We start from the raw sequence: 27,941 nt of genomic DNA, 5'->3' as shown, positions 1-27,941 counted from the left end.
ATTAACGCCTCCAGCAATTAACGCTTTGTCTACAGAGATGACAAGGTTTGAGATGAAATCTTCAAATTCATTGAGAAATTCAAAGTACGGCCCTAGAGGTCTGTAAGTGATAATTAATGGGATCGACTGAGCTGACTTTATATTTGTAGCTACATATTACATGTATATTTGTAGCTTTTTATGATACTATAGAGAGCTTCAAATGCATTGAATTTGAGTCCGTGTTTTTGTACAATAGACAGATTATCATTGTAAATAACTGCGATGCCCCCTCTTCTATCAGTTAGCCGAGGCTGCTGTACATTGCTGTATCCAGGAGGACTAGCTTCATTAGGAGCTACATACGCATTCTCTTTAATCCATTCTCAACATAATATATGGAACTCCTGGTCTGTGATAGTTTCATTAACAATAACTGCTTTAGATGCATGAGATCTAATCTTTAACAGTCCTAGCTTCAGATCAGAGGTGCTGGCTGTGTATTCAGTGTGTTTTGAATTTTTTCTCCCCATGTTATTTAAATTACTAAAAAAGACTACTGTTACTGCCCTGAGTGCTTTTCATCTGCAAGCCACATACAGGATGGATGCTACATTTAGAGAGTGGAGTCGTGTTCCTTGGTTTTTATGCTTTTGAAACCGGAAACACTTTAAAAAGCTTTTAATTTTTGAGCCCTAATGGGCTTTACCAGCAAACAAACAATCTACAGTGGCATTAAAAAGTATTTGCCCCTTCTGGATTTTTTTTATTTATTTATTTTTTTGCATATTTGTCACATTTAAATGATTCAAATCCTAAACTAATTTTAATATTGCACAAAGAGAACCTAGAAATCCAGAAACTGCAAAAATGCAATTTTTAAATGGTGATTTAATTATTTAAGGGGAAAAAATGCTGTTTTCTAACTCAATAAAGTAAAACATCCTGTGGACTGAAGAGACAAAGGTTTAACTTTTTGGAGGATAACAAAAACTAACACAGAATTTCATTAAAGGAGCATCATACCAACTGTCAAACATGGCGGTGGTAGTGTAATGATAAAGCTCCAGGACCTGCGACTTGCCATAACTGATGGAAACATAAATTCTGCACTCTACCAGAAAATCCTAAAGGAAAATGTCCGACCATCAGATTGTAACCTCAACCTCAAGAAAACTTGGGTTATGCAGAAAGGACGATGATCCGAAACACATCAGCAAGTCCACCTCTGAATGGCTCAAAAAAATATACATAGGGGTTTGGAGTGGCCTAGTCGAAGTTGGGATGCTGTGGCATGACCTTAGATGGGTCGTTAATGCTTAAAACCCTCCAATGTGGCTGAATTAAAACAATCCTGCAGAAAAAAGTCCCCCGACAGTGATGTGAAAAACTCAATGCCAGTTATCTCAAAATCTAGACTGCAGTTGTTGCACAACCAGTTATTAGGTTTAGGTGCACACAGAGCACATAGAGTCAGGCAGGTTTGGACAGCTTTGCCTAAATTAAATAATTACACTACTTACAACATGTTAGGGATATTGTGAGAGACTTAGTGGATGTCATACATACAGTGTTTATTTCACTTCAGACATTTTTGGGGTAGGGAGGCAACTGTATTGGGGTGATAGACACACCTCATTTTGTGTTTTGGTCTCATTGTGTACAAGTGTGCCTTATTGGGGCCAATCCATTTGGGGGCGCGTTTACGAGATGCGAGGGGTACTATGGTTTCCAGACAAACCATTTCCAACCGACTCCAGAATTGTCACAGCTCGACTTCAGGAAGTTGGAGTGCCTCATATGATATGGCCATTAATGCCCCCTGACCTGAACCCCATAGAGCACGTCAGGGACCAGTTGAAGCAGAGACTGGATGATCGTACCCCACCCCCATGTGACCTGGTAGAACTGCGTGTAGCACTTGTGAAAAATTGGAACGCATTGCCTAAGAACAACATCATGAGGCTAGTGAGGAGCATGAGACGTCGCTGTCAAGCTGTCATTGAGGCAAATGGTGGAAACACCCGCTACTGACATTGTCAATTTTTGTTATTTGGGGATATCCCTGTTATTGTCAAAATTTTTGGGGTAATAAAGATTAAACTAAAGAAAATGGTGTTTCTTCTCATACATTATTAGTAATATCAAAGGGATATTACTAATTACTTATTTTATTCAAATTCAGAGCAAATAGAAAAAGCACTCATGTAAATAACAATATCCTTAACTTATTGTGAGTAGTGTATTTAAAAAAACATTTTGTATTTACTCAGGTTATTTTTGTGTACTATTAACTTTATCGCTGTTATCTTTGTATTAACTTTATGACAAAGATTATTGTCTTTGTGTACTTGCTTGTTAATCAGAACCATTTAAGTGTGACAAATGTGCAAAAACAACATGGAGGGGGCAAATACTCTTTCACATCACTTTATAATCTATAAGTACATACAAAGATAAATAAAACACACACACACACACACACACACACAAGGATATGTTCTGGATTTTGTTGTTATATTAAGCTCCACTCTTCTAGAAAGGCTTTCCACTAGAATGGACTGTAGCAGTAAGAATTTCTGTACATTTAGCTCCCTGGTGAGATTAGGCGTTGATGATGGGTGAGGAGGCCTGGAGTGCAGTCAGTGTTCTGGTTCATCCCAAAGGTGTTGAGTGCAGTTGAAATCAGGGCTCTGTTCAGGACGCTTGAGTCCTTTGATTCAAGCCTAATTATAATGTCTTGCTTTGTGTACAGGGGCATATTGTTCTGCTGGAACAGGTTGAGCTCTGGGAGTTTTGTTTTCTATACACTTTAGTCTGCTTTCATTAGTTGTTTATTAGTTTAATTAGTAAGTAATATAAGTAGTATTACGTGATGGTTAATAGTTAGTTTAATAGTGTATTATCACAGTAGTTATTAAGGTTTACATTAAGTTGCTGCTGTCCATATTTAGCATTCACCCAACCAGTTTTTCCTGCAGTTGTGTACAGTTAACTTTCCATCTCTTTTAACACACCTGATTCAGATTGATGGAACTTCTCTAAGTTTCAACATCTCAGTAAAATGGGCACAAATAAGACCAATGCAATAATTTTCCTATTTCCTGACCTTAAACATGATAACATCTAAAAGCTTAAATAAAAATAACATATGAAAGTAGTTAATAAAACTTTATCACAATACAAAATGTATGAGAGCAGTTATTACAACTCTAATTCATCATTTTAAAAACAAGCATTTAAATCCAATTCAAAGCTTTTTATTTAGTTTTTTTTTTTTTTTTTTTTTTCAATTAACCAAGCGTATCGGAATTTCTTTCAGACGGAGGGAAAAGCTTTCCATGTGTGCTATTTTTGTAAGCAGTGACGGGAAAAAGGCTGTAAAAGTGTCCAAACTTGTAAATGGTCCTGTTTATCACAGAGCTATAGATACAGCAGGATCCAAAGGTCTCGAGGAAAAAAACTGGACTGCTGTTTTTATTTCAACAGTTATCCTGAACCACTGTTTAGTTTTTGCTGTTTGAGAAATCCTGCACGTCCGTCCTGCATTCAGTCAATATGACCACACTTCGCCGACATTTAAACTTCTAGGTCAAGAATGATGGGAGACTTGTTTGATAAATATTTTAGCAACAGGATCTGGCATAAAAGCAATTCTTGAAGGATTTATGTTTGCCTGTGCTTTATACAGTGTGCAGCTTCATGCAGGATATATTGTTTGTTAATGTGCATGCAGAAGCCCATTATACACTACAGTCTAACAGGACTACCAGGAAAAGCCACTTATGGATGTAGGTAAATTACATTTCTAGATTTGGGGTGATTGCAAAAAACGAACAATTTAGGTGCATCAGGTAGAAAATAAAAAATTACAGCATGATATTATGGGTAAATAACAGCCACCATGACGCGTTACCATCCTGAGGTTCATACTTTTCCTCTAACAGCACACTCCGAAGGTTTTTACGCCAAATACAGCCAACTAATTTCCCAATAAATTGTTGTTATTTAGTTATGCTGTTCATTATAACAGCTATAAACATGCTGCTTCTGGCTGTTAAAAAAAACATGAACTCTAGCCATCCTTTCTAAAAACATTAAAAATGAACATCTGTTCGCAGAAAATGTTAGCAGATCACCAATTACATGGTTTATCTCTTTATGCAAAGTGGTGATAATACACACCTCTGTACAAGTTTTTACTATAGAGGTTCTAACATTAGTGTAAGAGCATTAACATATAGCAGTTATTTGCCCTGCAGCTGGCACTACCTTCTTGTCATGCTGTTGTAGAAAATTTATCAGATCTTAGATTTGCATCATACAAGATGCATTCAGGAGCAATATAATTTCAACACGTTACATTCATCCATATACTATATATACCATATAATGATACTGTATTCTTTTTAAATAAATGTTAGCAGACTGGTTTACGAAAAAAAAACACATTTTAATTGGTTTACTTAGAGTTTATACAACCTTTAATAACCCAGTTCTTCCTGCACTTTCGTACAAGCTGACCTAATACAACTATTCAACTGAGCAATTCTTTGACTAATTAAAGCTCTGCTCAGCTCCTTATGTAATTTATTCCCCAAATACTCATGGGTGCGCTGAGACATGAGAATGGCTCTTTTCTAATATATCCATCGGCATTTATTGCTCAAGAGTGTTGGTTTTAAAACTCAAATTCATCCACTATGGGACAGTACTTCAGTCCTGAGTGCTTTCATAAAGTCTCTCTAAAACCTTGAAACCTGACACTGAACAAGAGAAAAGGTTTTAAAAAAAAAAAAAAAAAGCTGTCAAGAACCCTCAGGCGTAAACATCACTATTAGGCTTTTAGTGGTAATCAACAACATTAAGCTATTTGTAATTATACACATTAGAGACGTAAGATTACTGTGTTAAAAAGAATCATGACTATAAGAAAATGGTGGATGCTGCCAAAGTTCTTCAAAACTTTGACAAGGGCATCATCTAGTGGACATTTACTGAACTGCAGCTTGGAGACACACTGCAGATGATCCAAACTTATCAAGGTCTTCGATAACCTTTAAAGGATATTCTTAATCAATGTTAGTATTATAAGAGGCTGATCTAAATGAGTGCAGTGTTTATATTTCCCATGACCATTATCCAAGGGAAAACCCATGCTCCCATGTACACATTTAATTTGACTTTTTTTCCTTAGTTAAAGTCTGTATGGATTGTTACTGTGCACTGTGCACACAAGCTAAAGCTCGTCCTGGTAAACACTATATATTTAACTATATACTAAGGAGTTAGACAGATTATATTAATGGCAAACAGTAATAATTTTTAAACATTCACTATATATTCATTTAATGACAGTTAAGGTGTGTCTGACATATCTGTCATAAAATAATTTAACTGCCATTTAATGACAGTCAGACACACCTTAATAAAAGTGTCAAATCTGTCAGATTTTTTTTTTCTTTTTCAGGTAAACAGGAGAGCCAGCATTCACCAAAGGCACAGGAATGTGAGTATTGTCTTCATATTTCAGGCAGTATAATATAACCAGGCTCAATCAAACAATGCTCAAGTTAAACAAACACACTAACATACAGTACATCCTCATAACCAACCACACAAGAGTAAGCAAAAAAAAGAAAAAAAAAAATCAAAATTAAGCCTTTCAAATATTAACGAGTGTTTACTGTGACAAAGCATCAACACGTCATACATGAAGAGTTTGAATGCATTGTACTAACTTTTTTATGAAATTCACATAAATTACTTTTGTCACATTCAAACATTCTACATTTATTTGAATACAAATAAAATAATGTGGCCCATTTTACAAAGAAATGCCAAATGTGTTGCTGTCTTGTCCCCTTTACTACCTAACCACACAATATCTGGAATTAGACATTAAGGCTTTTCAGGCTCGTCTTATCTGCTTTCTACAGTGAGACATGAGTCTTACAGTGGACACATTAACGCTACATGTGAGTATGATGGCAGGTACCTGGAACAACACCGCTGATTGCAAGTGCTTGCAAAGACATGAATGTAAATGTATAAGACCTACTAATAAAAACTAAAACTAAATTAAAACAAAAGTTTTGCCTGGTCAAAAAGTAAAAAAAGGTGTGCACTCTTAGATATGATTCAGTCATCTTTAGCTTTGGTTACAGCACATACAGTAATGTGCGCAGGATGCCAGAACCACTCCTTTACAATTCAAGTCCCAGAATATTTCTGTGCCAGAGAAGCTCCATTGATGATAATTTGGTCATTTAGTACATTCAGGTAGACAGCTGACTTCATTTTATTACCACATAACATTTTTGAGCTAGACATGACATGAAGCAAAGACATGAAGCAAACCAAGATCATAACATTGCCTCCTGAGGCTTGTACAGTGGGAACAATGCATGAATGGTGCATCATTTTATGCGCTTTCCTCCTTACCTTCTCTGGAATAGGGTCAATCTGAATTCATCATACCACATGACTATTTTTCTTATTGCTCTAAAGTCCTATCTTTATCCTCCCTAGCAAACTAAAGACTTTGTTCTGATTAGTCTCACTAACAAGTAGTTTTCCTCTGGCCACACAACTGGTAAATCCTAATAATGCGAGTTCTCATCACAATTAAATGCTTTTCCTTTTATTATTAAACATAGCTATGGTTTATTTTACCATGTAACTTCAAGTCTTTAAGTGATCTTCATTCATGATGTTTTGTCTGACCACATTTCTTCTTTGCTTAATGCAACCCAATAATTTGACCTAGTGAGCTGTGTGCGATAAGTGTATGCTGTACCTGAAACCCCAGGAGTCGATTGCACTGGCAAACACCACGTTTCCCTGGTCAGGGCTGAAATATAGATGCGAATCATCCGTTTCCTCCAGGCCTGAGCTCCAATCATAAACCTGCTCACCTCCATCGGTCTCAGGAGGCTCTTCCTGAACCTGTGCCTCCTTCACTGCACGCTCCTCCAGCACTTTAGAAGTGAACAGGGTGCCTGTCACAGCGTTCACCTGTACAACACACACTTTAATCAGTCACATAACCCTACATTTTACAAGTCATAATAAACACCTTTCCATTAACAAAATAAAATGATTAAATGGTAATTGCATTTCTGTCACTGCTTCAACACAACAAAAGAGAAAGTAACAAAATAAAGAAATTCATATTGTGCACATCAGTTGCAAAGTCAGTCTAAATTAATTCTTTGAAAGCAACCCTTACAGATTGTTTTACAGATAAAATATTAATTACTTATTTAACGCAGCATCCAATGGCATACACTCCTTTAAAAATGTGCAGGGTTTTTTTTCATTATTCCTTATTGGAAATGAAAATTGGTGTGGAGTGAAAATAAGTTCACAGGATAAGGAGTATATTTTTGCCAGTAATTATGGTGACATGCATCGTTGCACTACAGAAAACCTCTGTTTGAACAAATCCGTAAATACCAGAGCATCCTGACGAATACAAACAACTTGGTTGAGAATTTATATGTATGTGTTTATTAGAATCTTATAAGAGTACACATATGAAACTGCCAAACATCCCGAAATACAGTATTATATAGTGTAACATGTAGTATAACTGGTCTACCTGTTCAAGAATTTTCAGGAGGTGTGTGTAGGACTCTTGAGGACTCAGCTTGAGCTCCACAATCAGCCGGTCAATCTTGTTGATAACAAGCACAGGTCGAATGTTCTCCAGCCATGCCTGCCTCAACACTGCTTGTGTCTGCAGCAGAAATAAAATTGTTAAAAAAAAAACTCAAGTCAAATGACCAGACAGGCTTGGAAGTTGATCCACAGTAAGAGCCATATGGGAGTGTCTAATGTTAGTGTTCTGTATGTCAGATGATTACTATGATGGGGAAAGTAAACTGTAAGTGTAAAGTGTCAAGTGTAAGACATAAGACTAAACAGAGAAGTAAAAGACAGGCTCGTGAGGAAAGATATTTATAGTTTATAGGTACTTTAAAATAAGTGAAAACAGGAAGTGCATTGTTTTATATGCCTTAATCAACTTATAACACTTATAACACTATAGGAAAGTAATAAGCCTTTATTCTCCCATAAAAGCATACTCATTAAAAAGCTATGCCTGTTTTTATATTACTCTCTATGAAAATATTTTATCCAGGTGAATTAGAAAACTGTTTATTCAGTACTAGATTTAAACCTGGACCTGAAATGAAATGCTAACACTTATTGTCAGAAACAAGCCTAGTGAAAAAATACTCAAGTTGCCAGTTAGTAATTTATTACACCGTCCAACTGTAAGGACATGCTCACTAAGTAGGACTTCATACCTGAGGACACACTCCTTCTACCGCGTCCACGATCACGATGGCTCCGTCACACAGCCGAACAGCTGTAGAGACCTCCGAGGAGAAGTCCACATGACCGGGAGAGTCGATCAGATTAATGAGGTATTCATTGTCTCCTGAAAAGACACAGAGGAACAAACATAAGCTCACAAAAATAACCATATTGTGTAATGCCTTTAATGTAAATTTTGTAAAATATACTGCACCTGTTGTATAGTGTAAAGAAATGGCACTGGACTTCATAGTGATCCCTCGGATCTGTTCATCCTCCCGGCTGTCCAGGTACCTGAGCTACAAATACAACACAACGCTTTTGTGACACAAACACACACATAAAAATAAAATGATCCACATTTGATGAACAGAATATACGCACCTTTCCTGCCAAGCGAGTGGAAATGATGCCGTTGCTTGCGACCAAACAGTCTGCCAGTGTCGTTTTTCCTGTAAACAGTTCATACGTGTGCTTGATGAGTTAATGAAGGTGATGAAGCAATGCTTAAAAGTCACAACAAGCATGTATTAAACAATTATTAAAACTGATGACGTATAATGGTGCAGTCTTTACCATCCTATTATACAACTGGTGTGGCCATATGCACACACACACAGTCTGTATCTGCATGTCATGTTATCTCTTTATTACATTTCCCCTTGATTTTTAACACAATATTAACATTACAGCTTTGTGGATTAAGATAAATCCATGCATACACATGCCTATCAATCAAATGTTTGAACAAACATACAAATACAAGTTTATCTGTAATTTTTTATTACTATTTTTGTATAATAATGAAGACATTAAGACAAGGAAATAACACACCTGATGCACCATGCATGTTCAAGAAGTCAAAACTATTTAAGATTTTAAAATTCTCAACAACAGTCCTGATTTTCTCACACAGTCAGGCTTTGATAGTTATTTGATAGCTACAGTATGTTCTGCAGCAAATTGCATATAAGAAAAACCAATTCAATCTGTCATCAGAAGAAGCTGTCAGAATACCTTTTTTTTTTTTTAAGAGCAGTTCTCTTTAATTTCACAGCTAGGGTTAACCAGATTACTTGTCCAAAGACTAGCAGGCCAGGAATGTCAGCAATTTTTAGAAATGTAGCTCTAATCTAACTAATCTAATATTCTGGTTTAAAGCCTCAACACTGTTAGACCAGTGGAATATGCAGCCAAAAAGCAAGCTATTTGTTAATGTAAAGTAATGTGGTCTATAATATGCCATAGTTGTGCACTAAGTCCATCTCAATCAACTAAAAAAACACATCACAAATTTACATTTAAAAGCTGTACAAAATAATCCTGACAACAAACGGAATTGTTACTTACCATGGTCCACGTGGGCCAAAATACAGATATTTCTAATGTTTGACGTTTTCTTCTGTAGTGCAATGATTTTTTCTAAACTTGTGTGCCCCATTCTGAGAATAATCTACAAAGAGAGAGACAAAGGAATAAAAAGATGAATGTTCAGAATGTGACAAAGTACAAGAGGCGTTCAAGTCAAACTGGGACTAGTGATGTAATTTGTGATGAAATTTCTTTTGAATGAAGGCCTGTAACTGTTTAAAACAAACATTTAAAGAAAACTTAAAGCACAGTATGGTGCCAAGACACTTTAGCTGTGAGGCAAGCGTTACAGCCATGAAGCAAGCAGCCTGATTTTGGTTCTGGCGTACTGAAAAAGCTTCCTGTGTAGCTGGGGATTGTATTGAGAAAAAAAAAGTAGTGCTTTGTCATTCTGCACCATTAAAAGTACCAGTTTGACTTGAACATTTGACATTTGACTAGTAATAAATGAAATTCATGATAAAAATTTTAACAGTAGTAACTGCATTACTGTGGTTTATGGATACTTTCCAGATCTTAAGATGTATTTATTTCTGCATACATTTCTTTTTCAAACAGGAAGACAGAATAGTGATCAAGATACAATAGACCTACCACCACATCTAAACCGACTCAAAGTATTAACTCCAACACACAAAGGCTGGTCAACAGAAATAATAGTATACAAACATACACAACTACATAAACAACCATGTCTGATGCTAACGGACTGCACCTTAAAGCCGATTTTTCAGCCCAGCCTTCCTTAAAATAGCTAATGCCTCCTTTTCTGATCTAGACTTGACTCGTTCTGTGTCTTGAATTCCTCATATGTTTTATCCGGTTCATCAACAGTCTTATTATTCTCGATACGTTTACTCTCAGCCTCTAGCTGAAGTTCTATAGGTTGCATCAGTTTTTTTTTTTTCTTTTGTTTTGTTTTTTTGTATTTTGCTTCCAGCATATCAGGCGACAGATACTCCCCTCCCTGAAGACACAGCTTGTCTGTCGTTCCTATGGAAGTTACTTTAGGGGTTGGTTTGCCAGCTCAACGCCCATTTGTCATTCATACACTACGGGTAATTTAGTAATCTGGACCCTAATCTGCATGTTTTTGGATTGTAGGAGGAAACTGGAGAAAGCGGAGAGAAACATGCAAACTGCATTCACACAGACTCAAAGTGGGCATCGAACCCAGACCCCGGACAATAAATATAATGTTTTAAGATTGTTTGTTTAAACAAGACACCCCTGTCATTTATCTCTGCCTCCAGAATGCAGCGTGGTTAGTTAACTTTTACTGAATGTACATTGCACTTTAATTTCCTTTTCTTTATTAGCAGAATTTCCTGCGTGTGTTCTGAGTCACTGAATTCTGTCCAGTTTTGTCACACAGCTGAAGCTGTCTGCACGTGTTACTATAGCAACCAGCATCCCAGAATACTGACTTTACCCCTGTAACTAACAGAAGCTTTAAACAGTCATATGATTATCTCATATATGTGTAGTGAAAGTGTATATATATATATGAAACTTTTCATAATAAAAAACCTGTAAACTTAGCCGTTGTAGTTAGCTAGCTAACTCAGCTAAATGTTATGCTTTGGCTTTCTGAAGCATTTACCTTCAACTGTGGGTAACAGAGTCCACATGCACAGTTGTTGAAAAGTAAACAATGAATATGTGAACAGCTCGAATTTGTGAACCATGTGATATATGAAAAGCACAACTCAGTAAAGCAGCAAAAGCATGACAGGCTCTACTCACGTTGTTATGTCTTTTCCCGGAAGTAAACTGGAGGTGACGTCACTGTGATGTCACAACAAATCTTCCAATAGGAAGATCGTATTTGAACGATATTCCACTCAGATTCGTTTTGTGCGCATGTATGGTATATATATTTTAATTAATCAATTAAAAAATAAATAAAATTTAGACTTCTAGCACTGTGTGAAATTTCCGCGAAATAAAACAAATTAATATAGTGTCGAATCAGAAGGAGTAGCTATTTATCTACTATAGTATTATCCGCTTTTTTTTTTTTGCTGAAGGATTATGGGATCTGTAGGATTATGTATGGAACTATAAATCAACGAATGACGTAATATTCTGGTCTTTGGTCGTCAGGAGGACTCTTATTTGTTGTCATGGAGAGTTGCCATAGAAACGTGTGTTACGCGTCGCGAGCGCGGGGACTCGAGGGTGGCACTGAGTGTGGCTCCTGAGACAGGAATTTAATCAAATTAATTTAAAGTTACTTCTGTTTCAGTTTTACAGCCATGGAGCGACGCTGTGTGTGTGAAATCTGCAACTGCGGGTAAGGCTGATAATACATCCAGGAGAGAGAAAAAAGTTCTGTGTTACTTTTGTAAATTATTTATTTGTTATTTTTTTATTTATAAAAAGTCCTCTATAAATTATTTACATTACACCAGGGACTGGTCTTCCTGTTTGATACAGTACTTAGTTAGTCCTGATCAGTACGAGGTACAGTACTGAAGTTTATATATATATATATAAACTTCAGTACTGTACATATATATATATATATATATATATATATATATATATATATATATATATATATATATACACACACACACACATTCTTTATATGTTATATATAAATAAAAAGGTGGCACGGTGGTGTAGTGGTTACCACTGTTGCCCCGCACATCCTGGGTATGGGTTCAATCCCCTCCCTCATGTATATATGCATGGAATTTGTTCTTGGGGCACATTAGCCTAATTGGCATCCCAAATTGCCTTTAGTATGTGTGCCCTGCAATGGATAATGGATTGGCATGGTAGCTCACATCTTTTTAAAACTCAAACAGCAGCAATGTGTAAACTTGGTTACTACATACTATGGTTCCTGTAAAAATATCTGTAGTCGCAACATCATTGATGCTATCATGTAATCGTCAGTAAATAGATATAAATGTTCAATAAATGTTCAAAGCTCTTACAAAAATACCATCATATTAATGATATCCATTCTTTATTCATAACTAATGGAACATTTAGTATTTATCTTAGAAGATAGAAGGTCCATCATACAAATATATATAGTCATATAGTTTACCTTGCAATTGCTCATTCTGACCAATCAGAATTCAGCAGTACTGAATTCTGTACTGAAAGGAATCAAAGGATCTAACTAAGGCACTGCAGCAGTGATTATCCCTACTGTATATCCAGAAAACAATAATAAGCTAAAAGTACTTTATTCATCTATGTACTTTTACTTGATCTGTCTGTAGACGCCACCGTTGCACACAACAGCCCACAGCACTCTACACAGAAGGCTGCCAGGATTGTGTAGTGACTGAGTACACTGAGAAATACCCAGGCTACAAAAGTTACCAGCCACGCAAGAGCCTTAAACCCAAACAGGAGGAAAGGAGAAACCGTGATCGAATGGATGGGACCACTACCTTTAGGTAAAAAAATCTTCAAGTCAAGCCAGATAGAAAGCTTGCTCAGTAGACTAGTGCCATAATCGTACCGCCAGCTTCATGTCTGAAACCCTGGCCTCCCAGGAACTCCTTTATTGGCCCAAAGATGTGGAAATGGCTTGAAATGAGGGCAGGACTGTAATATGCAAGTGGTGTTCATGAATGATTGTGTGTACATTTCCCACAGACAGAGGAAACTGCTTTATGAATACTACTTCACAGAAGTATGGCCTTCTTTAAAACATTTGCACCATTTTCATGTTTTTATGAGCCTCATAAAGTCTTCTGTAAACATCAATCTCTTTTTATACATTAATTTAGAAGGAGTTTACATTACATTCAGGCCCAGTTTTACTTAAACACCGCTATTACATATATATATACACCCCATATACAGTATATATATATATATATATATATATATATATATATATATATATATATATATATATATATATATAAACTGACCAGTTTCCTCCTGGCTCTTTCATCAGGTTTCGATCCAGGGATAGTTTGTCTTGTATCAGATACCTCCTACATCTTAATAATAGATCCTTTCTACGAAGGGATCAATCCTTTTTAAAAGCCTATCATTTACTTTGATGTTAAAATTTGCACCCAGTACAGCTGTATAAAACAAAAACTGTTTTTCTTCATTTCAGGCTGCAAAGAAACAAAATGTGATTATTTTAAAGGGGGTGATTCTTTTCTATACCCAATGTAAATGGCAAATTTGTCATATCACTGACCTAAACTAAGTATTTAAATTTACTTTAAAAAGTGTCATTAATGTTGCTGTCCCTTCCTCATTCTGTTTTATATGCAACAGGTCTGATTTTGTTGCTTATGAAGTGAGCCCGCGCCCTGGGAAAAAAAGAGCTGAATACCAACCTAGTCAAGGTGTGATTGACTTGGCCACTACGTACAACCAGGAGTTTGGCCCTTACGAAATAGAGCGTGCTTTACCACTGCGGCCAAAGGAGAGAATGCAAGGTGCTTCTGGAAAGGTGGACACAGTACCAACCTATAAAGGTAATACAGGAGAATCAGAAGTACTTTTAAAGGCTACTTCATTTACTTTATGCTAAGAATGTTGTAAAGTGACATACAGAAGATATGGGGGAGTAGAAAATCTCTCAAGGAGCATTCAGTCCACTAAAATCTTTTTACAGCATTCGCTTTACACAGTGCTTCGCTTTAGGTCTAGCTTCCATTTAGTGTACATATGCGTTTTATATTACACATGCTTAATTTACATTTTAGGAATGTAACCAAATACAAATACATGGACTCAACTCAAATACATGGGCTCTTAGTAAATATTGATGTGATGATAAGGTGCACATTTACTATCTATCAAGCACACGCAAGGGTGACTTAAAAAAGATCTGCATTTCGGTTATATTAGAACTTTCTTTGGCCACACTGTCTTATCAGCGCTTTCCTTTCAAGGCTACTGTCTCCCCAGTCAATGCTGTGCAGGTGTGATTGTTCTTTTGTCATTTGTAACACTTGTATATATTGTACCTGTATAAACTTCAAAAACAAGCATTTTAATGTAGAATTGTCACAGACATTTTGTGCACATGGCAAATACAATTAAAAGGTCAATTTGTTATGGGCTATATAAGACACGGAAATAATAGCATTTGGCTCTTTGTCATTTTTTTTGCACAAATTTGTTTGTTTTTTTGTTTTGTTTTGATGTGTTTTTGTGTGTATTCATTTTTTGCAGAAGATTTCCCTGGGTGGGAAATTACCAGACGAGAGCTCACCAGACCCAAGGTGTCTTACCATCCCCCAACTGAGAAGTTTGGAAATGCCACAACATTCCAGGATGATTTCATTCCACGAGGTCTTGTACCACGCGAGAGCTTCAAACCTTCTTACGTACCCAAGCAGTCTAATGTTCCTTTTGATGGAGTGACCAGTAACCGGATGGATTATATACCTCACCCAGTGGATGTGCATTTAGTCAAAGCACCTCATGAGTACAAACCCAGTGACGAGCCTATGGAAGGCCTCACTACACACCGGCACGACTTCCAGGGCCTGCCAGTTCAAATGGCCAAGAGCTGCAAACCTAAATACACTGCGGTATCCAGTGGTGCAACCTTCCAGAGCAGCACTGAGTTCCGAGATCGTTTTCAACCATGGGCTGTATCTCCACTACGGGTGCAGAACAAGTCAGAGTATAGGAGTCCCACAGAGGAAATGGATCTTAACACAACAACAGGGACAACCTTTGTCAAACACAATGTCCAGCCGTTCGTCCCCAGTAGGCCTCTGTCGAGGCCAGTTTGTTCCTCTGTTCCTTTTCAAGGCAACACCACTATGAAGGAGGAATTTAAAGCCTGGAAAGCCCAGCGGCAAGACATTATTCGCAAACCCCAGGAAATCCACAGAAACAGTGGGAAGATGGAGGACATGAGCACTTTTAGGGCCCACTTCGTCCAGCACCAACTGCAGCCCAATATCAGTTGCAAGCCGCTTGCTGCCCCACTGCGGAGCGAAGAACCTTTGGATGATGAAACAATGTACCGCACTGAGTTCACACCCAAAAAGATCAGCGTGTGTCCAGCTAGCTATGAGCCAATACCGGGCTTTGTCTTTGAGAAGGTTGATGACAGAGGTCACAGGTCTGGTTATTATTATTTTTATTATTATTATTATTATTATTATTGCATTTTATATTACATCACAGATATGATTAGAAAATTTGATTAGCAAGGTGTCAATGAATGATCTATAACAACATGGCTCTGACATCACTACTGACTTAAATGTGAATGGTTTATCCAGTATTATTGTACTTAATTATACTAATTTATGGGGACTAATAATAAACCCCAAAATTCAAAGTTCATATGGGAAGGATTTCTGTAATGAGGTGTTTAATATACTGTATATGGAAGGAGTCTCCAGTGTCAGAACATTGCAATGACAAGTAAATTTTCTGACGTGAGAAAGTGTTCAGGAGAAAGAATATCACACATCCTGGTTATCTACAGGGATATCTCAGTGGCCTGTATAGTGTGTATAACACACTTTGGGTCTGGTGTTTGTAGAAAAATAATCAATATATCGGGGGACACCACACCATACCGCCCCTTTTTGCATTCTTTTCCTACACCAGCATACCCCCAAGTTTTGTAACTTTATTAGAACCTTATGTATACATCCAGTACATTTACATATTTCTCTGGGATATCTCTGGTACGTGTCTGATTATATTTAATCTGTCTGTTTATCCAGGTTCTTCCGTAAAATAAGCTCCCAGGACCAGATGGTGCTGACAGAGAAGAATGATGCAGGCATGGCATAGGCGTGGACGTAAAGACATTAATTAAAGATATAAGCAATACAAGACAAAAACAGCCGAAATCAACAGCAGACTCAGATCAGGTGCAAGACAAAGACATACCCCTGACCTGGGCTCATATTTACTAAGCATCTCAGATTAGGGAATCAGAGTGACTCAATTTTGGTCCTACTTTTGGAAGTACAGGTAGGAGTAAGAGCAATTAATCAACATTCTTGAAAGAGCAAATCACTCCTAGCTTCACTAAAATGTAGGAGATGTCCTAACTGGTTAGGAGTAGTGTGCAAATAGGGTTCATGAGAGAATTTTCCTTTGATTATGTATTTTAATTTTACTACCTTCTCCACAAGCAAAACTGTCTCATCCTCTCTCCAGTTTGAATTATATTTTAAGTTAAGTTATTATGACAGACCTACACAGCTCTATTATAGGGGCTTAAAACAGGTATGATTGGTGCCGTCTGATTAGGATAACGTCATGCAGCCAATTCATGCATCTGTACGTTTTGTCTGTGTGCATTAAACTAAAAATTTTAAAAAACCTTTCAAAACTACAACATCCACTATAATGTGTAACCCGCTTTGTGACTTTGGGTGTCAAACTGACGTTACACGTTTTTTCCTAGGAGCAGTCCTACTCCTCGCTGAAAGTAAGAGTAGGAAGCTTTCTAAATAACTTTTATTTCTTATTCTGAGGTAGAAATATTTTAAACCCTAAATTAACTTTGAGCATGACACCTAGGAGTGATTCTGAGATGCATAGTAAATACGGGCCCAGAATTCTTTATACACAAACTAATCAGACTACAGATGACTGCAAACGAGAGGACATGACTGGTGAAAAGCACGCTAGGAAGTAAATTCTTGAAACTAATGTCACCATAAAAGATTCAACACAAAACACAATAAACAGGCTCAAGGGGGCGGAGCAACCTTCAGGGGTTATCCCTAACATCCCCTCCCAAAAGTCACACCATACAGTAGGTGACCCACTACACAACCTCCAAAGGTGCTTTCGCGCACCTTTGGGATGAACTGGAATGGAAATTGCGAGCCAGACCTCATAAATGCTCTACAAAATGAATCGGCACAAATTCCCACCTAAACGCTTGCAGACAGCCTTCCAAGAAGCATGGAAGCGTATATAACTGCAAAAGACGGACAAACTCCATATTGAAGTCTATGTATTTGGATACAGTGTCATTTCAGGTTTGGCCAGCTACCTTTGACTATACATTTTGTACATTCACACAGATTAGAAGACCTTTTACACCAAGTGCTTCTTGCTCTCTCCCACCTCTCCTCTTCCCTCTGCGCACCATGTGAGTTCTTGCCTTCCGCTCCCCCACGTGCTCCGCATTCGCCGGGACTGTCATAGCCCCCTCACCAAACAAAAAAAAAAACTCAAGGTCGACCCTCAAGCTCTGTTTCACCTTTAAGTCGGTTTCACATTTTGTCAGAGAAGGAAGGGTGATGTGAACATTTATTAAAGATATAGGTAAACAGAACAAAAATATGAACAGTACCATAATCTGATGTGACACAAAGACATACCCATAACCAGGACTATTTATACACAAACAAATCAGACTTAACCTTAGACTAGATCCAGGTGACTGCAAACAAGATGACATGATTGGCTTATGGGCACAGAGCACCCCCTAGGGGTTATCCCTGACAGGTGCAGGTGTGTAAAGCACTGGCCCTGTTGACCTGTTGAGAAAATGAACCTCATCTGTCATAATTGAATCAGTATAATTAGTTGTAATAAATTAGCTGTTATAATAAGCTATATATAATCTAAGTGGCTTTATGGCATGAGATTAATGATGTGTTTAAAAAGGTAAGAAGTATAGATGTAATGATATCAAAGTTAAAATACTTTCAAATGGTATATATTAATATAATTAATATATTAAAAAAAAAATTGTTGATGATACTGGTCCATATTAAAATCGCAGTATTTTTTACGGTCTTGGTGTGGCATGATTAATTCTGTTCTCAACTCACATTCTACTCACAACAGACATTCGATCACACTCACCTTGTTGCTGAACATATTTGTGAGGTTTTATGCGGTTCTTAATGGTGGTGTCGATATTACTCCTTTTTCTTTTTTACTTATTGCCCTTCATATTGATTGCTCCACACTTGTCTGAAGTTTGACCCCTTTCTGCTTTGGTCCATGAGATCGTGTGCTGATTTGGATTGTTAATAAATGGCCCACGCCTACGAGGGTGAGTCAAAAATGGTCTGCACTCTGGCTGCAGAATATATTTTAATACAATTTCAGAAAAGACAAATACATCATTTTTAGATATCATCTCCTTGTTTTTTTTTTTTATATACTTTATACATCTGTCAACAAGCTTTCGTATTCCCTAATTAAAAATGTTTAAAGGCATCAAAATTTGTCAGAAGTGAAAGTCCGATGGAACAAGATCAGGACCATAGAGAAGGGGCAGCTTTGTCACCAGCCGTGGACAGGTGTCAGGCTCCTTCTTGATCGCTTGTTCCACCAACTTCTCACAAAAAAAACACTTTCTCCATACTGCGCACAGATATATCTTTGATAAATAATGGCACCAAGTACTTCCTCAGACCACAAAAAAGTAATTACTGCACACTGCACATTTTGACTCACCCTCGTACATTAATCTGCCTTCGCTTTGAGAAACAGAACAAACGTAATGTGGTTGGAGGTGTATCCTGAATCAGACATGCACTTTGCACATTGCTAAACAACTAGTTGAGAGTCCAAACTAAATAAAATGTTTGTACATTTCATTGCATAAAATCATGCATAAAATCATATATATATGTGTGTGTTGGCTGTACAAACCAACCAAATGGTTCTTTCTGATATCTGGTGGTGTAGGGAACATACTAAATATCCAAATGTTAAAAAAAAAAAAAAAACAAGATTCATGTGCCAAAATAATACTTAAGAAAAAATAAACTGTCTCAAAAATGTTATTTATTTTCTTTATGCTCTAACACAGAGACGTATTAAGGAATTCCAGACAGTCCCCTATCAAAAAGCTCACCATCCCGAACAAGCGAATGGTTTTACACGTCAGTAGCCAAATAACCTGGTAATATATTACCTGTACTCATTTCAGCACATGGTTTGTGTTTCTATTTAAACATTTTAAACTGTAATTAAGTTGCATGCTTTTAAATACAGAAGAAAGAATGGTAGTCAACTCATGGATTATCTACATGAATAATTGATAAAGTTTTCTGAAATCATAAATATGGATTACAATGTGAACTACATTAGCAGATAAGAAAATAACTCCAGAATCTCTACACTCAATGTACAATATTGCACTTAAAAAACACACACATTATGTACAAGAATTAATTTACAATGCAGCACATTGGTTGAACACACACGCAGACACACACACACACATCCACACACAAGTACATTTGAAAGGCATGGCAACTGGAGATTCAGGTGATGTAAAGACTGTTCAGTCCCTCATACATTAAAATGATCTACATAATGTCTTCATAACACATGCATAAGTAAGGAATAGTGCTTTTAGAATAAGATATGAATACCAAATGTATAAACAACAGTCAATGTCTGTTTCTATGTATGTTACAGTTCATGCCCCAATTGTTGTGATCCTGGTACATGTGTGAAAAAAAGACATATGATTCAAGACTGTCAGTGTATACAGTACACCGATTAGCCATAACATTAACAAATCATTATTATTTACACACGAAAAAAAAATTGGGGGCAGGATCATGGGCACCCAAGCCTCTTTTATGCCGGTGGAGAGCAAAGGCCAGCCTGTCTGGTACAATCCCAAGAAAAAGCCAATGGCTAAAATGGAAAGGCACCAGAACACCCAGTGCGCCAGAACCTTTTGAGGATGGGGCCCAGCAGGTAAAGACTCCCAATCAGGCCTCTAAGCTCCCCAGATCCTAATTTGATTAGGAATGCAGCAGACAAACAAGCCCAATGCACAGAGGCCCCACAGCTTCCAAAGGATCCACTGCCAACATCCTGGTGCCGTACACCTCCAGGGGTCATACTGTACTCCAGGGGTCATTCTGGTCCCCCGAGGGGCTAGAGCTGGTGGCACAAAGTGAACTTATGCAAGATTGGGCTTAATTTTTATTATTGTAATCTTATGGCTGAATCTTGTGGTAGTGTCGGTTTCAAATGTTGTGCCATGAGTGTCGATCTTTTGTGCACTTTTCTGGCCACCAGCTTCAAAATCTTAATGGCTGAAATTTGATAATTGGTACACCTTTACCTCCATGTACCCATTTGTAACTGAAAGCAAATTTCTAAAAGGGAAAGATATATAACTTATTAACCTCACAAGATACTGCTGTCCTCATATGAGGATACTGTAACATATTTTCTCCCAACTACACTGTGTACATACCCATGTAAGATCCTCATAAGAGAACCGCTGCATATTTCTCTATTCCCAAACCCGTTTAAACACAGTGATTAAATTCAACAGTTATCAAGTGCTAATAAACCGAAACAGTGAGGAGAAATTACAAGGTGCACAAAGTTAGAGTCTGGGTCTCGAGAGGCTTAAGAAGCATGAGTAAATGAGACTTGTGCTTGATGAAGGGCTACAGGGAAAAATATGTCATGGATCATTTGTGTAACCAGGGTCCATGCGCAAAACATTTATGTGCAATATACAAAGCTAAACGAGGTTGCAATGGCAAATCCAAGTTTAAACTGTGCTTATTCGGGGAATGTACCGAAAAAAAAAAGTGTGTTCATATGAATGCTAAAAATGTTTTTAAGATATTTGACCGTAGGCCAGGTAAACTGGACAGTCTCTGCAAACTGCAGTGGTATAGGACGAATAAAACGCTTCGGGACATGCAGCTATAGAAAAATAAGACACTGTGGGTAGGTAATGACTTATTTTCCTATAACACAGCATGCCCTAATGTGTTTTATTGAACTAAATGTTTAATGATAAGTAAAGTAGAGGTTGGCTACTTTGTGCAGATACTACTGGAAAGGGGATAACTGGAAAATTTTAATCTCAATATGGAACTGTGGAATTATTGAATCATAACAGGCTGCCATTTCTTACACATAGTATACGCATAGTTGGGAATATATGTAGAGTTTATGAATACTTTAAGTAGGATTATTTTGTTACATAATTGATTAAGTTCATAAATAAATATCTGCAAATATTCTCTTAATAAGGTAAGTTCTCCAATTTTTTGCTAGATAAAGATGTATAAATACAGTAAATAGTTAAAAATTGTAGTTTAAATCACAATCGCAATGTGTTAAAATAATCGCAATGTCATTTTTTTTATCAAATAGTGCAGCCCTGAACATATTTACATTTAGGACAGAATTTTCACTCAATAACTTACATAAAATATGTAAGTTCAGCTAAAATAAATAATGATAAATAATGGTAAAAATAGTATGTTTAAAGTAAACTAATTAATTTGACTTAAATGCATCACAAACCTAATTTATTTTTATAAAATAGGTAGAATATAAAAAATCAATATAAAAAGCTGGGTTTTTTTTTATGTGACAAAATAGATAAATTCTTATCCTTATAATTAAAAATTATATTCCTTGATTGTAATTATGCCCGTAAATATACCTTCCATGCCTTCTTGTACTTTGATTCTCTGTTGTAATGTAACGTCTGGGAAATACTGCCATACGCTGTTGTGCTTAAGTTCTCATACATCGTTTTATATTCATCTTATTCCCTGCTTGCACATGTGTTATGAAGTCAATATTTAGATAACCTTTAATAAAAGCGTTGCCCTTTTGGATTTTCTGACTTTTCAGATTCTCATCCACTATAAGTACCCTATATACAGCCTCCCTTCACACACGTGAATGGTCCAATATTCTCTGCTTCTCTTCCTGATGATTAAATATAGAGCAAAACACATTCTTATAAATTATTCCACACATGATACTCATAATGAACATTATATAATGACGAGAGGTGAGAGCTGAATTAGTGCTGTTTTGTTTGTCAGCAGTGAATTGCCAATGCACACCCAAAACTCACTTCAGCCTAGATAAAGGCCCTTTAGTCCAAATTACATAGAGCATCCACTTAACCTCGGCCGTGTCCCAAAAATGGCACTCTCTCCTCGTTTATGCAGCAAAGTCCTGGAGTCCTTCCACTTCAGATTTATTCCACATGTGCTTTGATTGGAAAGAAGAACAGTGTTCAGAAGTCAGTGTGCTGTAAAAGCTGGGGATGTTTCATCAGCAAGCACTACATAGTGCCCGAGTCTTCTGAGCAAGACATGCAGCATCTCTGTGTATACAGTTCAATGGAACACAACCTGAGGCGTTTCACCACCGCACAGTAATGTGTTGTGTCCTTACACTCATCTGCATGAGGGGGAAGAAAACACACATACAAACAGAATTATTTATGATCTGAAAATGCAGATATTTACAATATACTTAACAAATTAAAAGGAAAATACTGATGTTCTACTGTGGAAGAATTTTTCTAGAAACTGTGTGACAATAGATTTTAAAGGAGATCTGCTATTTGAAATTCACTTTTCATCATCTGTAGATATTCAGAAGGTTTTCCAGTGGGTGTGCACAAACAAAAAATGGGAATTTATATATCAGTCAGCTTCCCATGAGTGATGATAATGGAGGGCAACACAACTGGGACATAAAAATCTGACCGATGAACCCTGCCCTACAGTATATATTATGTAGGTAAAATTAAAAAGATAAAAAGAACAAAAACCCAGAAATATTTATTTTCCCTCACATCAGTAGAGTCAGACTACTTGGTTGGAACTAACGGTTGCGTCATTAATGATTGTAAAACACCAGGTAGTTCCAACCAAGTAGTCTGATTGGATGAAAGGATTTCCACTAGTGGTGATAATGGACGGTAACAGCACTGGGACTATATGTACTGTATGACTCTGCATCACAGGTGTTCTAATAACCATTAGTTACACTCGGGTGAAAGTAGGTCAATACAGTTCGCAGTACCACGGAGAGAGAAACTGCCTGGCAAAACCCACTTTCAAAACCAGTCACTGAAGCACTTCTAACAATGAAATACATCTGGTACAATTGTCTTCATAAAAAACACTTTGCCTCCCTAATAATTGCTTTGATGTCGTTCCAAATTGACTGTGTTGGTTTGCTAACGCCTAAGGTGAGCTACAAAAATAACTAAGGCATCAGGGTAGAAATATTCATTTTGGCAATATCACATGAGAGGCATGTTGTGTTGGATATCAGAACCGCATTGCAGCCATGCTGATAACCAGCACAACAGCACTCCCTTTCGTGTGCTATTGCCAGTGATGTCACATCACATCTCAACCTAGTTAAACACCTCTGGAACATCTGGGATGCCGCAGTGTATTAAGCTGAGCTCTTGCTCACATCATCGAAATACCTGTCGAAGGAATATCATTTGGACGAAGGGTGTTCAACCCTGCAGTTGAATAAAAAAGCACCATGGTGCATTGAAACTGTTGCTCAACACCTTAAAAAGAGACATCGTGAAGTATATATTTCATAAAAGGCACTTGTGGAGAAACTGAGCTAAACAGTATTGCAGGGTTAAAAGAAAGTGTAATTTCGATGCACAGTTCACCCCGTGTTCAAATGACATTTCACTCAGCTGCATGGGAAACTGGAGAAAGGTGATGAAAAGGCGAAAGCCCAGAATGAGAGATGTTTGTTGGGGCGAGTTTATACGATGCTGTCAGCGGGGTTGTTAAAGAGTATTGGAACTTAAACAGTGTAAAGAAATTGCTCATATTTTGAAGGCAGCTGAGGTAAAAGTGTTCCCCCCAGCCTGTACTTTATATACAGTACGGTACCGATGGCAAATTAACCTGCACTGTACTGAGCTTGTTATTAGTGAGCAGATGTTGTGGTTTGGAAGTCTCTTGAGAAAGTGAACATTATGAAAGTTGATGAATTAAGTCCAGCTGAGAATGATGAGTGTACGCTATTTCCATCCAAGAAGTTCTGATCGGCTTCGCAGTCTCCAGTCTGCCTGTTAGTGTTGGTTGTGTTTCAGACAGTTAGTCTCTGGAAACTGTTTTATACAACAGCCTTTACATCAATCTGCCTTTTCAATAATCTTGAATGTGTAAGTGTTTTTAAATTTGGTTTATGTCAAGGGCACAATATGTCAAAATAATAAGTGCCTGTATATTCAGCTAGAGGACCAGGTCCGGATACACACCCAGCAAAGTATTTCAGGGGAGTGACCTGAGGACTTGAATAAATACGGAAGAAGAGCTGATAAACTTATGAGAAGACTGGCCACTGTTCAGAGACTCTAAACATGATCCAGTGCCGATCCATCTTATGTCATTTATATAAAGTGTTTATCTAAAACTAGCTACAAGAAAACTTCCATAGATTTTTTTTCCCCCCATTATTTCAATTACCATCTCTGGTCTGGGTAGAGAACTGACAACATGACTTGTTTAAATCAAAGTTGTCAGTGAAAACATTATGTCTAAAGATGACTAGAAAGAGAACTATGTGTTTATGTTTCCTACATCAAATTTAAACCAGATGTGCCTTATCTGTTTAAAGTCCATGGCTCTGGTCAAAAGTGGTAACATGAAGTGCCAATGCAAGATGAAACATAAGGACTTAAATTGTCTTTTTCATTGTCTTTCATTCATCTTCTATCCTGTGTATCATGTTGCGGAAGCCTGAAGCCTTATGGCACGAGTCAGGGTACTGAACATCCTGGACGGATTTAATAATCCATCACAGGACACACGCACACACAACAAATTTGGGAGCACCGATTAGCCTTATCTGCATGAAGGAAACCGGAATACCCAGAGGAAACCCACCAAGCACAGGGACAACATGCAAACAACACGCACACAGACTCACCGGAACTATGCCCCGCCCAAAACACAGGCAAGGCGTTTATTTTTTCAAAACTAACTTTTCTGAAACTTTGATGGACCTTTCAAGTTTGAGAATATACTGTACTGTTGGTATGATGTTCGCACACCTTCTAAAAAGTTCTTCTTCAACATCTTAAAAAAATGCATATACAGTACTCCCTGACCCCGCTATTTGTAAAAAATGTACTCCAGCACATTCATCCAATTATTCAATCTGTCAATCACGTATCAGCAGTGCAATGGAAAGAAATTGTGCAGTTATATATAAAAAGCATCCGAAATTGTTTAAATAAATCATCAGAATGTGGAGTAAATGTGATCTCATAAATTTGACCTTGGCATCACTTGCTCTATTTGTTTTTTGTTTTTCAGCTGCCTAATTTTAATGAATCTGTGCGCACCACTAATCAGACTGATCAGATAGCTGGATAAATAATTAGTTGTAGAGTTGCTGTTGGGTGGAATTGTGTGTGTGCTTGTTTATAGAATTGAAGTGGGCACGCAGCAGTGAGTGTCCTGGACGGCAAAGCATGTATAAAACTCTGATACAGAGATGAGGAAAGTGGAAAAAAAACATACTGCCACAGGAAGTGATGTTGCAGTGTTGCCAGGTGACAGGGCGACGCTGCCAGGCGCAGTGAAGGTCAGGAAGGGTCTTGTTATAATTCTGATGCACACATTCAACCCTACGTGACTGGAAGCCACTTCCACATGTTGCAGTGCACATTCGCCATAGAGACACCCTCCAGTGAACATTGCACATTTCTGACGTGCAGTTTCTTACTGGGGCAGGTCTGAGAGGACAGAAGGTGAAAATTAGAGTGTGTATATCAATCTGTGCAGATTCCTTCTAGTGTGTGTGTGCATGTGTTTGTGTGTTTGTATGAGAAAAAGAGTTAACACACCTTTCTTTGGGATCGCAAGCCAAGTCTGTGCCATTCAGTTTCTGGCACATCACTGTTCTTCTCTGCGTTGCCACACCTGGACCGAGACAGCGGCCTGAACACTGGACACAAAACCACACAGAGATCCTGACTGGATAAAACAGTTTGTGTTATAGAAGGTGACAGCATATTTCTTTCACTTGTATACCTTGGAACACACGGCCTTGTGTTTGTAGATGTTTTCCACATTTAGCTGTATGTGTGGCCATACACAAACCTTAATCCATTTTAATCCATGTTTTTGTAACCTTTTTGGATATCGTTTGTCATTATTGCACTCCAAGCGCATCTAAGAACCATTTCTCTCCAAAGTTTTTAACTTTTCCAATTATTTACAAACACTGACAACTACTTACAGTATGGCAAAAAAAAAAATCAGGCAGTCTAATTGGCTGATATTCTACAAATGATTGATTATTGTAAATCTTGGTATAACTGAAGTACAATTATTAAACTTGTACCAGAAATCACTGAAAAACATAATAATAAGAACATTTGCCTAAAATATGTCATCAAAAACAATCATAAAGTTAGTTTTTCTCTCTCAAAATGTTGATTTAGGAAGGGAAGAAAGGGAAGGGAGAAAGGGAGGAAGATAGAGTGGAAGCAAAAAATATTAGGGAAGAAAGTAATTCCAAGGAAAGAGATCCAGTGGAATTAATGTTAGGATAAGGAAAGTATAATGGAAAAATGAGAAAGGGCTCTAAGGGAGTTAAAGCGAAGAAAAGAATATGTCTGAAAAACGAGAAAGGGACAGGGTCCTAATGGGAGGGACATGAAGGAAGGGAAAGGAAAGGAAAAGAAAGGAATGGGTAAAGGATGGGGAATAGTTGGCTAAAGTACATTACCTGGAGCACTCGTTCTCATGTTCCACAATGCCTCCAGGTATAAAACAAAGGTGTCTTAGACATGCTCCCATCTAATGACAATTTCTTTAACCAAAATGTATTTACAAACCTTTTCTAGTAGATCCATTGTCATACCTAGAACCATAGAACCCTTGAGGAACCCATTTCCCCCTTATGGTATTAGAGCTTTGAAGTGGGTCTATAATATAAGCTCTACCTGTCCCCAGGGTCCACTGATCCAATCAGCACAAGCTTCTAAAACACACGTCTCTCTGTGCTCAGGGCGTGATGTTCCTTCACACGCTGCGTCAGTCAAAACCCGAACAGTCCCGCTGGCCTCCAGACGCTGGCATGACACCCGCCTCTGCCGGAAACCGCGACCGCATGACGTGGAGCATTTGGACCACATGGTGGACCCCCAGCTGAGAGAAATCCATAATACACACTCTTAGCACATTTCCAGTTGGCATGTGTTTATTTAGACATGATTTTATTTAAAATTGGGTTCTGATCAATTAGTTCCTCAGTGGAGGATACTTTTATTTACTGGCATCACTAGGGTAGTTGGGAAGGAAGTGGTTTGTTAGGGTAACCCCTAGCAATGCCAATGATTTTATTTTTTCTGCACAAACACTTTTAGATACTGTAGCGCAGAGAATAGACCAGATATGTCAGAGATGGACCTGGATTGCTGTTCTGTGCATGTAATATCTCATTGAGAATGTATTCCCATTTCACATTCTAGTGTTCCTAGAATAGGCTATGGATCCAGCACAACACAGCCCAGGATGAAGAAAGTA

General features: G+C 37.5%; 3 protein-coding genes across 4 annotated transcripts in view; 1 reads left to right on the top strand and 2 right to left on the bottom strand.

Moving 5' to 3' along the window:
• The window catches only part of efl1 (elongation factor like GTPase 1), a 157,753-nt gene extending 146,313 nt beyond the window's left edge, over nt 1-11,440 (bottom strand). Inside the window, exons 1-7 of one of the 2 annotated variants that reach the window (XM_053513061.1) lie at nt 11,422-11,440; nt 9,655-9,757; nt 8,689-8,756; nt 8,519-8,603; nt 8,295-8,428; nt 7,583-7,720; nt 6,779-6,996 (exon numbers count right to left, since the gene is read on the bottom strand). In XM_053513061.1, the coding sequence (XP_053369036.1) occupies nt 6,779-6,996; nt 7,583-7,720; nt 8,295-8,428; nt 8,519-8,603; nt 8,689-8,756; nt 9,655-9,745 (734 nt within the window). In that variant the 5' untranslated portion in view covers nt 9,746-9,757; nt 11,422-11,440. Of the gene's footprint in view, nt 1-6,778; nt 6,997-7,582; nt 7,721-8,294; nt 8,429-8,518; nt 8,604-8,688; nt 8,757-9,654; nt 9,758-11,278; nt 11,391-11,421 lie in introns of those variants that run through there. The other variant, XM_053513060.1, reaches the window with a different exon arrangement.
• A 493-nt stretch (nt 11,441-11,933) lies between these two features.
• On the top strand, nt 11,934-16,576 carry saxo2 (stabilizer of axonemal microtubules 2). Its single transcript, XM_053513752.1, has 5 exons — nt 11,934-11,971; nt 12,918-13,097; nt 13,942-14,144; nt 14,848-15,751; nt 16,368-16,576. Exons 1-5 carry the CDS (start codon nt 11,934-11,936, stop codon nt 16,435-16,437), a joined length of 1,395 nt encoding a protein of 464 aa, XP_053369727.1. The 3' UTR covers nt 16,438-16,576.
• A 2,430-nt stretch (nt 16,577-19,006) lies between these two features.
• Nucleotides 19,007-27,941, bottom strand: part of adamtsl3 (ADAMTS-like 3) — a 180,260-nt gene continuing 171,325 nt past the window's right edge. The window contains exons 28-31 of the mRNA XM_053513528.1: nt 27,359-27,563; nt 26,255-26,355; nt 25,929-26,143; nt 19,007-22,815 (exon numbers count right to left, since the gene is read on the bottom strand). Of these exons, the coding sequence (XP_053369503.1) occupies nt 22,697-22,815; nt 25,929-26,143; nt 26,255-26,355; nt 27,359-27,563 (640 nt within the window). The 3' untranslated portion in view covers nt 19,007-22,696. The remainder of the gene's footprint in view (nt 22,816-25,928; nt 26,144-26,254; nt 26,356-27,358; nt 27,564-27,941) is intronic.

This window comes from Clarias gariepinus, chromosome 15, assembly GCF_024256425.1.
Source record: "Clarias gariepinus isolate MV-2021 ecotype Netherlands chromosome 15, CGAR_prim_01v2, whole genome shotgun sequence".
Classification (NCBI taxonomy): domain Eukaryota; kingdom Metazoa; phylum Chordata; class Actinopteri; order Siluriformes; family Clariidae; genus Clarias; species Clarias gariepinus.
Note: the sequence above shows the minus strand (reverse complement) of the source record. Positions and strands in the feature narration are given on the sequence as shown.